The sequence below is a fragment of the Hemicordylus capensis genome, chromosome 15, assembly GCF_027244095.1.
Source record: "Hemicordylus capensis ecotype Gifberg chromosome 15, rHemCap1.1.pri, whole genome shotgun sequence".
In the NCBI taxonomy this organism is placed as follows: domain Eukaryota; kingdom Metazoa; phylum Chordata; class Lepidosauria; order Squamata; family Cordylidae; genus Hemicordylus; species Hemicordylus capensis.
The window spans coordinates 6,430,701-6,446,899 of record NC_069671.1 but is presented as its reverse complement, the minus strand read 5'-3'; the positions used below and the strand labels follow the sequence as shown (position 1 = coordinate 6,446,899).

The following is a 16,199-nucleotide window of genomic DNA, read 5'->3' as shown; positions in this document are numbered from 1 at the left end:
AGGGCTTGCAATCTAAAAGGAAAATAAGGTAGACACCAACAGCAACCACTGGAGGGATGCTGTGCTGTGGCTGGAGAGGACCAGTTGCTCTCTTCCTGCTAAATATAAGAGAACCAGCACTCTAAAAGGTGCCTCTTTGATCACTTAAGGGTCATGGGAATTGTTGTCCAATGACAGCTGGATTATAGGAGAGGCGAGCTGGTCTTGTGGTAGCAAGCATGACTTGTCCCCTTAGCTAAGCAGGGTCGGCCCTGGTTGCATATGAATGGGAGACTAGAAGTGTGAGCACTGGAAGATCTTCCCCTCAGGGGATGGAGCTGCTCTGGAAAGAGTAGAAGGTTCCAAGTTCCCTCCCTGGCACCATCTCCAAGATAGGGCTGAGAGAGAATCCTGCCTGCAGCCTTGGAGAAGCCACTGCCCGTCTGTGAAGACAATACTGAGCTAGATAGACCAATGGCCTGACTCAGTATATGGCAGCTGCCTATGTTTCTATGTTTCTATAACTTAGAGTCTGTCATCTCTGCATTAATCATATCAGAAACAGCCCCCTTTAAAACAGGCTCTTACAGCTCTGAAGCTCCCCCAGAGACGGTCAGAGAAGGCTGGAGGGATAGCCGAGCCTCTGGGAGACTTTTCTTGTGGTTTCTTTCTGTTTGTCTTCTCTCCCCTTTCTTAGCTCGCTGTCCTGCTTCTCCCCCTTGCAGCTCAATGAGTCACTGGGCCGTGTTACCTCAAATTGTCAATCTGTTGGGAAGAGCTAAGGAGGAAGGAATTTGGGGTATTGTTTGAATTGCAAAACGAGAAAGGGCACCATCGGCAGCTCTGCGCCAGGCAGCAACATCCCCAGGGCTGCCACTGCTACAGGTACTAATGGAGTTGGTTCTGCCACTGGGGTGGCTGTTCCAGCCGATACAAGGATCAGTCATGGAGTGCAAGGCTTTGTACATACAGAGAGACGGAACGAGTCCGACATCCTCACATTTATGTAAGAAAATGGCCCTGGCTGTGTCCTTAGGCAGAAGTGCAATACGAATTGCGAATCATTCTTCATTTTTGTTTGACGGACAATTGCACTGGCACACACGGCATACAAATAGCCGAGACCTATACTGGGCGGTGTGGCAACAAACATTGTGATAAGTCAGGGATACGAATGGATAAGCATGATTGTTGTGGAATGTACTGCAATACCTTTTGTCCAACTGGAATTATTCAAAATAACAATGAGACAATAAAAAAACGTGATTCTGAGAAACAAATACAGGTGGGGGGGGGGAATAGAAGGGCATTTAGTCTCATAGGAACCAAACTCTGGAGCGCTGCAGTGGTATGCATTTGTTCCGACGCCAGCCGACTACATTGCACAGTCATTTCGACAATTATCGCCCTAGCCAGATTATCTGGATTCAGACCTTTGTGTATGTGGGTTTTTAAAAAAGTTTTGTTTTAAAATTTAGCATCTTCATTTTGGTCTACGTGGTGCTTTTCTCTCTCTCTTTAAAGCCGAAAGCCAAACAAATGGAAAGTTAAAATTCGCAAAACAGATGCAAACCAATCTCAGTGAACAGAAACATTAAAATTAAAATTTCAGTTAAAAGCCTGGGAAAACAGGAACATCTTGAGGGTCTTCCTAAAAGCAAGCCGGGAAGGAGATGCTCTTCTTTCAATAGGGAGTGTATCTCAAAGCCCTGGGGCAGCCACATGGAAAAGACCTGTCCCAAGTTGCCACCAAACAAGCCAGCAACAGACATTAACTGGACCTCTAGAAGATCTTGATAGGTGACAGGGTTCACAACAGAGAAGCCATTCTCTTAAGTACCCTGGGCCCAAGCCCTCGAGGGCTTCATCGGTAATAAGCAGCACTTCGTATTTCGTTTGGAAACATAGCAGCAGCAGCCCGTGCAATTCTTTCAAAATCAGTGTTATATGGTCCCTTCAGGTTGACCCAGAGACTAATCTGGCTGCTGCAGATTGCTCGTGTGAGCTGTCCCAAGGCTGTGAGCTTGAACAAAAAGTCTCCATTTTACCTGGTTCCATAACCCGGGCAACGGACACAGACGGCTGCGTACTGGTTCAGGATGGGGAGGATGTAGTCTTTGCCCTGATCCTCAATCGCAGGGTCCGGCAACTGCCTAGGGGAGGAGCAAAGCCAATAGAAATGACCAACTTTGGCTCTTCTCAGGACCTGCCTCCCACAATACACCTCCCCCACGCCCCTCAAAAGCATGCATCATGAGAAAAGATGAAGAAATATCACAAGAGGTTGCAGATATCTGTAATATGAAAAATGGCCTACCAGAATGGGTTCCACCCAGGCAACTTGCTTGCATACAATCCAGCCCTCCAGAATTATCCAGCCTCATCTTACAGGACAGCTCAGGAGTTCACAGCCAACACAGAGACAAAGCTCTCTCGCATGACAGTTATCATCAAAACAACCCTGTGAAGTAGGCTCGCCTGAGAGATAAGTGACTAGCCCAGAATCACCCAGTGGGTTTCATGACTGGTCAGGAATTTGAACTCGGGCTTCTCTGGACCTAGCTCAACACTCTAACGCCTGCACCACACTGGCTCTTTATTGCATTGCATGGTTTTATTGATATCTGCTTGTCAGCCACCTTGGACATCTTTTATGAGGAAGAGCAGGATACAAATTCTTAAATAAGCAAACATTTTTAAGACGGTCTCTCTCTCACAACACCAGGGGTCATCCCATGAAATTGAAGGTTGGGAAATTCAGAACCGACAAGAGGAAGTCCTTTTTCATACAGCGCGTAATTGAGAAGAGCTGGTCTTGGGGTAGCAAGCATGACTTATCCCCTTAGCTAAGCAGGGTCTGCATATGGTTGCATATGGTTGCATATTAATGGGAGACTAGAAGCATGAGCACTGGAAGATATTCCCCTTAGGGGATGGAGCTGCTCTGGGAAGAGCATGGAGGTTCCAAGTTCCCTCCCTGGCAGCATCTCCAAGATAGGGCTGAGAGGATTCCTGCCTGCAACCTTGGAGAAGCCACTGCCAGTCTGTGAAGACAATACTGAGCTAGATAGACCAATGGTCTGACTCAGTATATGGCAGCTTCCTATGTTCCTATGAAACCTATGGAATTCTCTGCCACAGGATGTGGTGATGGCCATTAGCTTGGAGGACTTCAAAAGGGGTTTAGACAAATCCACAGAGAACAAGTCTATCAATGGCTACTAGTCTGGGGGCTAAAGACCACCTCCAGCCTCAGAGGCAGGATGCTGCTAAATACCAGTTGCAGGGGAGCGACAGCAGGAGAGAGGGCACGCCCTCACAAGGTGCATAACTAGGTGAGGGGGCTCGTGTTCTCCCCTCTCTCTGGCTGCCACTCAGAGTGAGGGAGATAATGAAGAAGATAGGGAGGGGTTGAGTGGGGGGGCCCTCAGGAACTTGGGGGCCCGCGTTCTTTGAACCCATCTGATTAATTATAGCTACACCCCTGCCCCCCCCGCCTGTGCGCTTCTTGGGGGCATCTGGTGGGCCACTGGTGAACCAGGATGCTGAACTAGATAGGCTTCCTTGGGCCTGATCCAGCAGGGCTGTCCTTACGTAGAAATCGGCCTTCAGTTCCCAGATATTCTCACTGACGCACAAGTTGTCAACACTTTACACATTTAGCAAGATGGGAGGCACAGTCTTACGGGTCTTGGTTGTTCATCACTTTAATGAGCTCTTGCACCAGATCTTCCTTCGCGAGGCCCTGGCTGCCCCCAACGACGTCACTGAAGAGCTGCTTGCCATATTGGAGCTTCTTCCACGGCGTGTCCAGCAAAGAATTGCTCAAGCCGTACATCCCTGGGTGGAGAGGAAGAAACCGTATTGTTAATTATTATTAATTCAATTTCTATACCGCCCTTCCAAAAATGGCTCATGGCGGTTTACACAGAGAAATAAATAAATAAATAAAATGGCTCCCTGTCCCCAAAGGACTTGCAATCGAAAAAGAACCATCAGATAGACACCAGCAACAGCCACTGGAGAGATGCTGTGCTGGGGATGGATAGGGCCAGTTACTCTCCTCCTGCTCAATGAAGAGAATCACCATGTTAAAAGGTGCCTCTTTGCCCAGTTAGCAGAGGAGTTTATTTAGGGTTGCCTTGACAGCCAGCCAAAAACGTGTGCTTACTAGGACCACATTTGGGTCACCACATGGTCTGGGGAGGAGAGCTTGGCTTCCTGTCCCCTTTGCTGGGTGGGGAGGAAGCCATATAAACCATATAAGCCTCTAGTACATGCACGCTACTTACATGAAGGCATTTCAGAATTAGCAGAAGCATCAACACAGAGCAAGCCAAACCAGCATCCTCTTCTATGAAGCAGCCTTATACAGAAGCAGGCCATTATTCCAACTGGCCCAGTACCGTCAACACTGACTGGCAGCATCTCTCCAGGTGTTCAGGCAAGGAGTCTCTCTCCGTCCTACCAGGAGATGCTGCCACGGATTAGACCTGGGACCTCCTGCATGCAAAGCAGATTCTCTGCCACTGAGCTAAAGCCCCTTGCCAGACCACTAGGAACATAGGAAACTGCCATATACTGAGTCAGACCATTGGTCTATCTAGCTCAGTATTGTCTTCACAGACTGGCAGCGGCTTCTCCAAGGTTGCAGACAGGAATCGCTCTCAGCCCTATCTTGGAGCTGCTGCCAGGGAGGGAACTTGGAACCTTCTGCTCTTCCCAGAGCGGCTCCATCCCCTGAGGAGAAGATCTTCCAGTGCTCACACTTCTAGTCTCCCATTCATATGCAACCAGGGCAGACCCTGCTTAGCTAGGGGGACAAGTCATGCTTGCTACCACAAGACCAGCTCTCCTCTCCTGGTCCGCCTAGCTCAGTATCATCTACTCTGACTGGCAGCAGCTCTTCAGGATTACAGGCAGGAATCTTTCCTGGTCCAACCAGGAAATGTCAAGGACTGAACCTGGGACATTCTGCATGCAAAGCAGATGCTCTAGATGAGCATCTGCTATGTTTGCTATGTTTTTGGATTATAGGAACACAGGAAGCTGACATATACGGAGTCAGACCATTGGTCCATCTAGCTCAGTATTGTCTTCACAGACTGGCAGCGGCTTCTCCAAGGCTGCAGGCAGGAGTCTCTCTCAGCCCTATCTTGGAAATGCTACCAGGGAGGGAACTTCAAACCTAGATGCTCTTCCTAGAGTGGCTCCATCCCCTAAGGGGGAATATCTTATAGTGCTCACGCTTCTAGTCTCCCATCCATATAAAAGCAGGGCAGACCTTGCTTAGCTAAGGGGACAAGTCAGGCTTGCGACTATAAGACCAGCTCTGCTCTCTATGCCAATCAGCTTTTAAAGACGGCAACATCTCTTTTAAAAACAAACAAACCCTGGCATTTGAGCAGTGTTCCCGCTAATATTTTTCATGTGTGCAGAAAGTGTTTTGCTCTGGGTGGCAGTATCAAGGCAGTGTGTATGCACTGCATTCAGAGTGGGGGCCTTCCTGATTCAACCTGAGCGGGATCTAAAATTCACTGACGTGACATTAAAAAAAAAAAAAGTGTGTGCATGCCCATGTGCAAGAGCAATGTGCATTGAGTAGTGCTCTTGAGTAATGCTTGTGTGCGGAACACAAGCTGCATATTATCAATTCTGCTGGATGACCCACGAGCGAGATTTGTGCTGGAATTGTCAGAACCCATGACTACGTTTAAGCTTGGCTTCCTGTTAGCCAATCAAGATGAATCCGTCATCCAAAGAACAGATTTACTTGCTGCGATGGCTTATAACATTTGATATAAATGCATCCAGGCACTTGGCATTTCCTGTATCAAGGATCATCTGACTGCTGCTATGCTTTAAAACAGCTGGAAGATACATCGCTCTTTCCATCTTTCTATTCATTTGGTTCTGCTGTATGCTGTAATTCAGTGCTTATTTTATTTTACGATGACCTGGTTTGGCCAATCTGAGCGTCTCCAGTGGCTGTTGGACTATAACTCCCATAATTACTGGCCACAGAAATGCCCAAGACTCAAGTTAGCCACGACTAACTGTCTCATTGGCTGACGGCCAGGCTCATGTTCAACACATCAAACGTGGTTCCGTGACTGCAATAGGCTCACAGCCTCTCCATCTCTGACAACTTCTTTAAAGTCCCTAAGGACTCATTTTTCACCCAAGTTTTTTAAAAAAAATTGATGGTGGTTTTAAATTGTTTTAAAGTTTTCATTTTGTTTTATGTTGTTGTAAACCGCCCAGAGACAGAGGTTTGCAGCACTCTACACATTAGAGAAACACCACAAAAAAACAAGAACAAACCAAACAGGGCAGGGCAATTTTTGTCAATCTCTTCTACCCTTTGTGCCTCCCAAAAATATGTCCCCAAAGGTCACAGGACCGTTGGGGACATATTTTTGGGAGGCACAGTGTGCTGCAGACATTGTTCCCTCTAACAGGGATTCCCAGATGTTGTTGAGTACAACTCCCAGAATCCCCAGCTGCAATGGCTTTTGTTTGGGGATTCTGGGAGTTGTAGTCAACAACATCTGGGAATCCCTGTTAGAGGGAACACTGGCAGTAGAGGGTAGGAGAGATTGGCAAAAATTGCCCCTACACTGTTGCATGTGGAAACTCTTTTTGACACACAGAACATTAATCTGAATGTCAGCCATTGGTTTCAAAATTGCTTATAACTTTCTCTGGATCCTGCCCCCAGGTTTTTCAGACAAACACTTCCCACTTGTCCCCCAGACAATGCCCATTAAAGAGCGCCCATATTGGCACCATATGTATACAAATACAGTATTTAGTGTATATAGTAGCATATATTCCACTGGAGTATATGCTACTATATACTAGAGGAAGCCAACTGAAAAGACTGCAGCTGGTTCCCTCTATCCGACCAGCTTCCCTAACAACCTGCTGTTACTATATAGCAGCCTCGGGTGGAATATGAACTCACTAAAGTAGGAGTAATGCGGGTATTTTCCCTCATTTATGTAAGTCACTTGAAAATGTATTCTGCTGCAAAGTGAAAAATATATTCCCCTTTGATAGCCTTTGAGACTATGTACGGTGTGCCATAGATGTAAAAAAGAAACAGCTTGTGTGTCTGGAAAACGTCATCTTTATTTTGTTTGCCCTCAATTGCCCCCCACCCCACCTTTCAGTTCCTTAGATTATGAATACCGTTCCCTCTAACAGGGATCCCCAAATGTTGTTCACTACAACTCCCAGCATCCACAGCTGCAGTGGCCTTTGGCTGGGGATTCTGGGAACTGTAGTCAACAACATCTGGGAATCCCTGTTAGAGGGGGCACTGATTATGAGCCATATTAGAGGTAGACGTGTCTGGAAAAACTGCTGCCAGTTACTCCAGGACCATAGGACAGAAAGAGATACAAATCTAATTAAATAAATGCATATGATCCAACATAGGCATTCACCAATTTTGATGCGGAATAATGCTAGTAGTGTACATTCCAGATGCTTAGCTCTTCGTTAATAAAAACCGCTCACCACTTTGGATGGCTCTCTTGGGGCAGGTTCCCACGATCCGTCAGCAAGTAAGTAGAAGAGAACTGGTAGTTCCCGGAGAGTTCATGCATCGGTGGGCGTATCGTATCGCCCGAACCACCCACTGCAGTTGCTGCATCTCTGTCCAGCGTTCACCCCAGTTCTGTAACTGATTTGGAGTTGGGCAGAAAATGTCAGGTGAACGTCGGCTAGAGGACCTGGAAACTGGCAGCATGGGGGTTTGGATGACCCCAACTGGGAATCAATGGCTTCCTCCTACATACTTGCCGGCAGATTGTGTGAACACATCCTATCGATGAAATCTTCTGCAGAATGAAGTTAATGCCTGTATTCAATAGTAACAGAATTGCTGGCTTTCACCCCGGCAATCAATGAAATAACAGCTGAAATGCAAAGTTAGGGGTAGTAATATAAAACTAGAGGGCTGGATCCTCTCATGGAATGGGACTTTATTGTACCCTCTAAAATGCTGCCTCCTCCTCTCTGCTGCACCCCTCTTGCTGACTAAAAATTGTTCAGGAATTATTGGAAGACCTTCTGAAAGGGCACAGGATATGGTTCAGGGGCCTGCAACTGGATGGGAGACAACTGTGAAAGTAAAGAACAAACAACCCTCACTCCCCTGGTTTTGTGCAAGGTCAAATATCTTCAAATCACACAAGCAGCCCTTTTGGATCCAACCTAGAGGACCAAGATGTGGTACGAAAAATTATACAAAACTTGTTCTTAAGAGAAATCATCTTATCGGCAGCCTCGCAGCTGCTTTACCAAACAAAAGCAATATCCCTTGCTTTGTTTCGTTGGTTCTGTCTTCAGAAGGTTATATTTGCCCCGAGTCTTTGGGAATATAGCTGGGTGAGAGAACCAAACAAGTATGAAATAAATAAATGCTATCAAGGAAATTGACTTTGACCTGAAAGACCTGGGCTCCAGTCAGCCTCTGCCATGGGTTTGCTGGAGGGGAGAAATGTAGTTTCTCATCTTTACGTTTTATGTATTTTTAGATTTCCCCCATCTCTTAAGGTCAGGGCTGCTCTTTTGCCACCCTATCTTAAATATGGAAACCAACGACTACAGGGCATTGTTGCCAAGATTTACAAGACATATTGTCAAGTGCTATTCTATACAATTTTTAAAAACCCATGTAGAACTATCAGTCTAACGAACGTTGCAAAACACTCAAGTAATTCAGGGATCCCAACAGGGGGTACTAGTACCCCTAGGGGTACTTGAAGGGCTTTCAGGGGGTCCTCAGAGCCCCCTTGCCTCCTTACACCGCAGCTGTGCCATCTACTCCCCATCTGAGGATTACCAGCTTGAAGTTGATGTGTTCTCAGCAAGGGGTCCACTGCAGAAGGGGAGGGAGGGAGGTGGACCCTCCTCCTCTGCTCCTGATTGGCTGGCTATGTGCTGAAGCTCAGTGTGTCCCTCCTCTCAGCCTGATTGGCAGGCTTCTGAAAGTTAGCACTGAGCCCCTCCCCCCCCACTGAAATTAATAGGGCAAGTAAACCTGTCCCATGCATTTCAATAAGATTGCTTATGAATAACATATGGTGGACGTGTGAGCAAGTGACTGGAGTAGCCTGTCTCATAACGGTAATATTAAAATTGACACACACACTCACACACACACATACACACACTGCTTGAATAAAGATGTGCTGTGATTTGGACAAGACTCCATTCAATACCTTCAAGTTTATCCTAATAAGATCGCAAGAGGTAATACGGATGCCATTCTTTAGATCATAGCCTTGGAATGGGATATTAAAATTATTAACAACAGCTAAAGTGTGTATCGCTCTGTACGGGCAAGAAGCCAAAGCACCACCCTTCTCCCCCTGACTAGTTTAAAAGAATTTGCAACCTCACTTTAATTATTAAACTAATTTGTATTTTTAAGGGGTCATTAGAAAGACAAGCTGATAAGTGACTTGAAAGTAGGCACTATTCTTAATGGTCTGGAACAGTACGTTCTAAGGTGACACCCAACCTCTTCTGCATTATAATCCGCATTTTTTTCATAGATGCATATCTTTTATATAAAAAATAAAATGATTAATCTATAGAAAGACATGCTTATCGTCATTGTTCCAATTCACAAAATAATGTGAAAATCCCTTCTTTCTGTGGAAAGATGCATATTAGGGAAGATTAAGACAGTTCTTGCTTTGTGGAAGAAGGGGAGAAAAGTCCTTTTGCATCTCTTTTCCTACACTATTATAAATCCACTAAACAACTTTCCACTGCAGTTCTGCTTTGGGGACCTTAAAATCTTCCTCTAAAACTATTGCTTCAACATTTCCAAGGGAAACAAGCCACAGATTGGGAAAAGCATCACAAGAGGTTTTTTGTTTTTTGTTTAAAGGAAATGGGGAGTATCTAAACTAGCTCTAAAGCCCAATTTTACATAATATTTATGTAGACAGCTGTACAGGGGAAAGTGTTGACATATTCCACATCTACCTCCCAACTAAATTTGGTCTTCTGCATCGTGTAGATACAGAGGAAGACTCAGACAGACACAAACCTGCACCCATACTAGTAAAACACACACCACTCCTATTCACCCCATCAACTGGGTTTTGAATAGCCTGTAATACATACAAGCATTCAACTCCTTATGTCGTCTAGCCTACCAAAATACAGCACTCATGTGTGTGATCTGATGAGCGAGTCTGTTCATCACCTGTTGAGTGATAACGGAGCTGCCTCCATAGTTCAAAGGTAGAGGGATTTTTTAATTAAAAAAAAAAGTCTGGTGCAAACAGAATCACGGACACATCCTCACCTGAGATGCTCACTGCAGAAACTGCCATCTGATGGAAACTATAGCTTACTTAGTGCTGGATCCTTTTCTGAAGGCAAAAGAGGGTAAAGCAATTTGCACCCGGACAGGCCTGCATAAATGGGGTAACCAACTGCACTTTTATCTCCTTTTAAACACAGAAAAGCACAGCGCCCAAATAGGCTTCTTAATGGTGCACAGCAGTACTGACAGCAGCGAGATCTCGCCAGCATTGCCCTACATTCGCTGGCCATAATCCAGAAGAATAAGCACACTGGCTGTGTAATATAATGATCTCTTCCGCAAGCCTCTCCAACGTCAGCTCCTCTCCCTGCGGAGTCCACATTTCACAGAGAAAGGACTCTTTGTGGATGGGGAAAGATCAGGGACAGGACTGCTAGATCCTCTGGATACCTGATCCCTGCATTATAATTGCATGCCACCGTGTGCAGAAGGGACTGCTTTATCTTCCAAGGTGGCATCAAGGCAAAATGGCCTCATTTCCCCCTTTGATTAAACAGCATCCCCCTGTCCTGTATTCATTACCGACCTGATCGGAGGTGCTGAATAATTATTCGAACATGCCATGCACAGTGCAAGTGCTATAGGAACGAGGCTGAAACAGGGCTGTGGCATTCTGACTCTTCTGCAGGTACGGGACTCGAACTCCAACCCTGTAACAGGGACTCCCAGATGTTGCGGACTACGATTCCCAGCACCCCAAGCTGCAGTGGCCTTTGGTTGGGTAGCTGCAGCCAACAACATCCGCTCATCCCTGTTTACAGAGGACACCGCTCGCATCGTCCCTGGCTTTTGGCCAATGTGGCCGGGGATGATGACAGACCAAAGACAGCCGCCAGAGACTCAAAGGATAGATCAGTAGTGGCCATCAATCAAAATGACCACCTTTCACCTCTTCAAACTGGCTCTTGTCCAAGCTAGCAACTGGGTAGAGTCAGAACAGCAGCCCTGGTAGCTCAGGATCCAGGTAACACAGACCAGCATCTCGTTTCCCACGGTGGCCAGTCAGATACGGATACGATAAATATTTATATACTGCTTTTCAACCAAAGTTCCCAAAGCAGTTTATAAGGACACACACACACACACACACACACACACACACACACACACACACACACAGCTCCCTTTCCCCCAAAGGGCTCACAACCTTAAAAAGAAACATAAGATGGACACCAGCAACAGCGACTGGAGGGATGCTGTGCTGGGGACGGACAGGGCCAGTTGCTCTCCCTCTGCTCAGTAAAGAGAATCACCACTTCAAAAAGGTGCCTCTTTTGCTCAGTTAGCAAATGCTCCAGGGAAGCAAGACATACAGAGCATAAAGGCAGGAGACCTCCCGTGCTGCAGTCGGTCAGCAAACGGTATTCAGAGGCATACTGCCTCTGAACATGGAGGATCCATTTAGCTATACTGGCCGATAGCTATGCAAAGATGTAATGCCCCTTGTATTTTCCCAATGCCCTTTTAAAACAGTGGGTACTTAAGGGACGGCCTGCTCCCAGCTGAAACAACCACCCAACTAAGTCAGCCAGAACGGCTCTGCTCCACTTGCTGTCACCCGCTGAAGCTTGTTTGTTAAGCATTGGGGGGGGGGAGAGACAGGGCCTTCTCTGTGATTGCCCACAGGCAAAGGGACTTGCTCTTTGAGGAGACTTGCATGGCTCCCTCCCTCCCAACAGCCCAACGACTGCACTTTGTATTAAGGCTTTTGGCCAATGAGCTGTCCCAGGTTTCCTTTCAACGGTTGTGACGGTCTTTTATTCTGAGGATGTTTTTATCGAAATCTCATGATTATTTATTGTAACTTGCTGTTAGTCACCCTTCATCCTAATATCCCAGGGTAAGAAGGGCAGTATAGAAATGTAAACCATAAAACAGGAAGTATTGATAAATTATAAAAATATAATGGCCATTATCACATTATGGAGGAATGAATTCCATACCTTAATCACACATTGTGTGATGGGCTTCCTTTTGTCTGTCCTGAACCTATTTCCTTTAGCCAGGGATTCTCAACGTGTGGGTCCCCAGATGTAATTAGACTTCAATTCCCATAATTCCCAACCAAAGGCCACTGGGGCTGGGGATTATGGGAGCTAAAGTTCAATAACATCTGGGGACCCACACGTTGAGAAACCCTGCTTTAGACCAAGTTCTAATGGATAAAAAAATTCCCTGACCACTTTCTCCAAACGATGCCCAACATTATACACCTCTGTTATCTCTCTCCCTTTGCCATCTTTTCCCAGACCCAAAAAGCCACTGATGCTTTAAGCTAGTGGTCAGCAACCTAGGGCACGCAAAATGATTTTGAGTGGCACTCACACTGACTCCCAAGAGGAAGCCACACTACTGAATTTAGCAGCATCCGGTTCTTCTGTGCTAGATCAACCTTTCCCCCATGTCCAGAAAGAGACACAGGGATTCCTCCTCCTCTATATGCAGGGATGGACATTATTAGCAAGAGTTTCTCAGAAATTCTGCTTGTCTGGGAGCAGCTAAACTCCGCATTTTAATTATTCAGTATCTGAAAAACCTTATTTATTCAACACACAATGGTTTAGTTATAAACAGAGAAAGACGTCCGATGTTTAAAATGAATTAGTGGCACGCAAAAGCTCAAAATAGAGTGAATAAAGATGAATTGCCATGCTGCTTCTGAAAGGTTGCTGACCCACACAAGCTGGTCTTGCGGTAGCAAGCATGAATTGTCCTCTTTGCTAAGTAGGATCCACCCTGGCTTGTATGTGAATGGGAGACCACATGTGTGAGCACTGGAAGATATTCCCCTTAGGGGATGGGGCTGCTCTGGGAAGAGCACCCACATGCTTCCATGCAGAAGTTTCCAAGTTCCCTCCCTGGCATCTCCAGGTAGGGCTGAGAAACACTCCTGCCTGCAACCTTGGAGAAGCCGCTGCCAGTCTGTGTAGCCAATACTGAGCTAGATGGACCAACGGTCTGACTCAGTACATGGCAGCTTCTTATATTCCAAGTTGTGTCCCAACCATCTGAGCATCTGGGTTGCCCTTCTCTGCACCATTCTCAGCTCTACAACATCCTTTTCGTAATGGGGCAAGCAGATCTGTGCCCAGCAGATGGAAAGTGGTTCGCCTACAAGGGCATATAAAACTAAACTCAGATTCCCATTTGAACATGAACATTTGTGGCAGCAAGCCAGAAAACGAGGTAGGTCGCGTCCTACAGATCATGAGCATGGCTTGTTTAAAAGCATTTTTGCTCTTAAACAAGCCCAAATACCTCCAGTTTTCTGATATAACCCACCAGGATTTCTCATAAGCATCTTGTTCAGGGATGGCCTAAACCAGCACAGCCAGATTCCCTCAACCCCGGCTGCTGTAGTGGGTCATTAAAACAGGCCCCCAGACTGAACCCCTTGCATGTGTTAATCGAGTACCTTCAACATGTGGCCAATGCACTCACAAAACAGACACCCCACTGCATGAACATTTCGTTTAAAAGATCCCATTGCTAGGACTGTTCTTACGATCCGTCTTAGGGCAGGAGAAGCCTCTGACCCTAACTCAGGAGCCATGCACCCTCTTGACTGGCCATCGTGATAATTGTACAAGCAAGGCAGGAGGAAGGGAAAACGCTCATCTGGGCGCTGGGTAAGGAGGCGGGAGGCACAGGGAAGGGCATTCCTTCCACCCTCAGTCTGGAGCTGGGTGCAGGTTCTGGGCTCATTGCTGCCGCCCACCCCTGTACCCAGCTTGCAGACAATCATTTCCCCCTCCTCCTACCTTGCTTGTACAATCCTAATGATACTACTTATATACCACTTTTCAACCAAAGTTCCTAAAGCGGTTTACAAAGATAGATAAGGTGGATAGATACGACAGACAGACACGAGATACATACGACAGACACGAGATACATACGACAGACACGAGATACATACGACAAGACAGATTAATCGTGTTAATGTTTGGGTGGTTTTAAGATTGTGAACTGCCCAGGGACTTTATTGTCTGGGGCGGTATAGAAATGTACTAAATAAATAAACCAATAAAATTAAGATGGCTCCCTATCCCCAAAGGACTCACAATTAAAAACAAAACAAAACTCAATTTAGGCACCAGCAACAGCCACTGGAAGGATGCTGAGCTGGGGTTGGAAAGGGCCAGTTGCTCTCCCCCTGCTTAATATAAGAGATCCACCACTTTAAAAAGGTGCCTCTTTGTCATTTAGCAGCAGTAATGATGGCCATTCTGGAGTTTGCATGGCTCTCGATTAAGGGCAGGCAGCTTCTCCCACCCCAATGACTCTATTTGTCATGGAATTCCCCCTTTCAAGACAAAGCACACGCTGCACACACCACACAGACACACACCCCGTTGCTTTTAAACAAGCCAAAATACCCACATATATTTTCTGATATAACCCACCGGGATTTAGGAACGTGGGCTCTGGGTCTCCTTTGTTTCCGTAATAGCAAATTACATCTCCCTTGGTGGTGCTAAAAGATAAAAAAAAATAGAAAAGAGTTCTCCTTGCAAAATGGCAACTCATAGCTTTGATTAAGTTCTAATTTCATGCAACCCTCCACACAGCAAGACATTCCTTGTCAGTTCAGAGACCAGCCAATTACTTATCTTAAAAAAAACCACAACAGATGAAATAGTGGTGCTGGAGCCACTATTTAAGAAGACTGCTTTTTAAAAATATATATAAAAAAGAAACCCAAGCCCACAGAAAGTTTTTTTTAACAAGACTAAATATGAACTACAAAACAAATGGTGTGTGTGTGTGTGTGTGTGTGTGTAAGTAAACCACTCCCCCAAAGGTTTTGCAACTTTTGCCGAAGGGTGGGATTCTAGGAGTCCCTTCTAGTGCTTCCTTTAACAGGGATTCCCAGATGTTGTTGACTAAAACTCCCAGAATCCCCAGCTGTAATGGCTTTTGCTTGGGGATTCTGGGAGTTGTAGTCAACAACGTCTGGGAAGAATCCCAGGTGCTGCAGTACTCTGGGCCACCTGCCAATTGCCCCTTTCCAATGCACCCCCTCTGCCCCTCCCCCCATGTCATTCTGGAGGCACCCCCACTCCTCTGCAGAAGCTTTGCAGGTGCCCCAAAGGGTTGCAGCAGTAAAGAGACAGGAAAGGCCAGCTGTGCAAAAGAAGCTTTAAATTAATATATAATATAATATAAATATAATATAATATAATATAAATATAATATAATATAAATATAATATAATATAAATATAATATAATATAATATAAATATAATATAATATAAATATAAAAATGACTTCATTTGTTAGCCGCCCCATAACAAATTGTTCTCTGGGAGACTCACAACACAACATTAAAACTTCCAATAAAAACACAAAACACATCAAATCACAGCACACACACTCACACTCAATTTAAAAACTTGGTTTAAGAAAAAAATCAATCTAAAAAACCCGGAGTGAACAGAAATGTCTTCACCAAGCATCTAAGACAACAAAGTGATGGTGCCAGGATCCAGCTGGGAGGTTTTATTTCATTTCATTTCATTTATTGATTGTTAAATGTATATACCACCTTTCATTAAAACAATCCCAAGGCGGCTTACAGCAAAATTCTCCCAGCTTTGCTCCCAGGAACATAGGCAGCTGCCTTCTACTGAGTTGGACCATCGGTCCGTCCAGCTCAGGATTGTCTGCCTTGACTGGCAGCGTTTCTCCAGAGTTTGGGGCAAGAATCTCTCCCAGCTTTTCCCAGAGACGCTGCCTGCCTGGGATCTTCTGTATGCAAAGCAGGTGCTCTATACCCATCGCTCAATCACTGAGCTATGGCCTCATTCCCTGATGCTCATATTGTTCCGGATGCAACCTATGGGTATATGCAAACAAGGAGAA

The 16,199-nt window shown here is 45.7% G+C and overlaps 1 protein-coding gene across 14 annotated transcripts in view; it reads right to left on the bottom strand.

Annotated features, from left to right (window-relative positions):
• TANGO2 (transport and golgi organization 2 homolog) overlaps nt 1-16,199 on the bottom strand; it is a 91,143-nt gene that overhangs the window by 11,460 nt on the left and 63,484 nt on the right. For 13 of the 14 annotated variants that reach the window (XR_008312503.1, XR_008312502.1, XM_053279984.1 and 10 more), the window contains 3 exons: nt 14,740-14,810; nt 3,666-3,819; nt 2,028-2,132 (listed from right to left, as the gene is read on the bottom strand). Coding sequence is in view for 11 of the 14 variants with exons in the window: in XM_053279984.1 (XP_053135959.1) it covers nt 2,028-2,132; nt 3,666-3,819; nt 14,740-14,810 (330 nt within the window). In the remaining 3 variants the exon portion in view is untranslated. Of the gene's footprint in view, nt 1-2,027; nt 2,133-2,296; nt 3,820-14,739; nt 14,811-16,199 lie in introns of all 14 variants that reach the window. The other variant, XR_008312504.1, reaches the window with a different exon arrangement.